At 16.8% G+C, this 1,811-nt stretch overlaps 1 protein-coding gene across 1 annotated transcript; it reads left to right on the top strand.

The window, feature by feature from the left end:
- Nucleotides 1-444: 444 nt before the first annotated feature.
- On the top strand, nt 445-1,239 carry PGAL8A_00137100 (proteasome subunit alpha type-2, putative; the record flags this gene model as incomplete). The annotated part of the gene is made up of 2 exons (XM_028674904.1): nt 445-553; nt 641-1,239. The coding sequence occupies 2 exons, from the start codon at nt 445-447 to the stop codon at nt 1,237-1,239; spliced, it is 708 nt and encodes a 235-aa protein (XP_028526488.1).
- Nucleotides 1,240-1,811: the final 572 nt, after the last annotated feature.

Here is a 1,811-nt window from a genome sequence, read left to right as displayed (position 1 = left end):
CATATAAATGCTATAAGATTGAAGAAAACATTCAAACCAAAAAAAAAAAAAAAAATAAAATAAAAAAAAAAAAAAAAAAAATAGAATAAAATAAAATATAAAAAAAAAATAAACAAAAATTAAGGTACAATTTTTTAAATCTTAAAAATATAATATTTAAAAATTAAAAGATGGAAATATTAAATAATAATTACTAAAATTTATATTTGTATGTATTTCAATTTAAATATATATTAATACATACTTTAACTAATTATATAAATCTTATTATGTGTCAATTTATGTAAAATATTACAATTTTTTTTTTTTTTTTTTTTTTTTTTTGATGTGAAAATATTTTTCCAAATAAAAAAAAGTAAATAATATACATATTTCTTTGTAGTTTTTTTTTTTTTTTTTATTAAATAAAAATATATTTCATTTTGTTTTAAGAAAAAAAAAAAAATGGCTGATGGTGAATACAGTTTCTCCTTAACAACTTTTAGTCCAACTGGTAAACTAGTACAAATTGAATATGCATTAAATAGAGTATCTAATAGTTCTCCAGCTTTAGGTAATACTTTTAATTAATTTTATCATTTAATTTTATCATTTAATTTTATTTTTTATTTTTTTATTATTTTTTTATTATTTTAAAAAGGTATTCGAGCAAAAAATGGAGTAGTAATTGCTACAGAGAAAAAAAACCCAAATGAATTAATAGAAGAAAATAGTATATCTAAAATTCAACAAATTAGTGAACATATAGGAATTGTATATTCAGGTATGCCTGGAGATTTTCGTGTTTTATTAAAAAAAGCAAGAAAAGAAGCAATTAGATATTCTTTACAATATGGAAATGAAATATTAGTAAAAGAATTAGTAAAAGAAATTGCATCAATTGTGCAAGAATTTACACAAACAGGTGGAGTAAGACCTTTTGGGTTATCTTTATTAATATGTGGTGCTGATGCACATGGTAATCATTTATATCAAATTGATCCTTCTGGTTGTTATTTTAATTGGAAAGCAACGTGCATAGGAAAGGATTATCAAAACAATATTTCGTTTTTAGAAAAAAGATATAATAATGATATTGAAATAGAAGATGCTATTCATACAGCCATTTTAACTTTAAAAGAAAGCTATGAAGGAGTTATGAATGAAAAAAATATTGAAATAGGTGTAGCCTATAATAACAAGCCTTTTAAAATTCTAAAACCAAATGAAATTAAAGATTACTTAATAGAAATAGAATAAATGTTATTAAAAAAAAATATATATGTATTTTAGATTTTACAACAATAGAATAATTAAATAAATATAATAATATGTAGAAACTTAATAAAAAAAAGAAAAGAGGAATACCTTTAAATAATACACAAAAATAAAAAGTATACATAGTATATTTTAAATATAATTATAAATATTTATGTATAAATTTAATATAAAAAATGTAAAGAAGAAACAAAAGTAAATAAACATAAATGAAAAAATAAAGAGCAAATTTATAATTACCATAAATTTATAATATATATATATATATATATATATATATATATATATATATATATATATAATAAAAATAAATAATTATAAAGTAGTATGGCATTTTTATTATATATAATATATGAAAACCTAATAAAATGATATATTAGTATAAATTATAAATAATCCATAACCACATCATAATGAAAAAGATAGAATAATTTTATATATATATATATATATATATAATGAAAAAAAAAAAAAAAAAAAAAAACTAAAAAAATATATAAAACCTTTGTGTAAAAATCTTAAAATATTTTTTTTTAAAACTTAAAATTAAAAAA

This window comes from Plasmodium gallinaceum (assembly GCF_900005855.1).
Source record: "Plasmodium gallinaceum strain 8A genome assembly, contig: PGAL8A_v1_65, whole genome shotgun sequence".
Classification (NCBI taxonomy): Eukaryota; Apicomplexa; class Aconoidasida; order Haemosporida; family Plasmodiidae; genus Plasmodium; species Plasmodium gallinaceum.
This window is presented reverse-complemented; position numbering and strand designations above follow the sequence as displayed.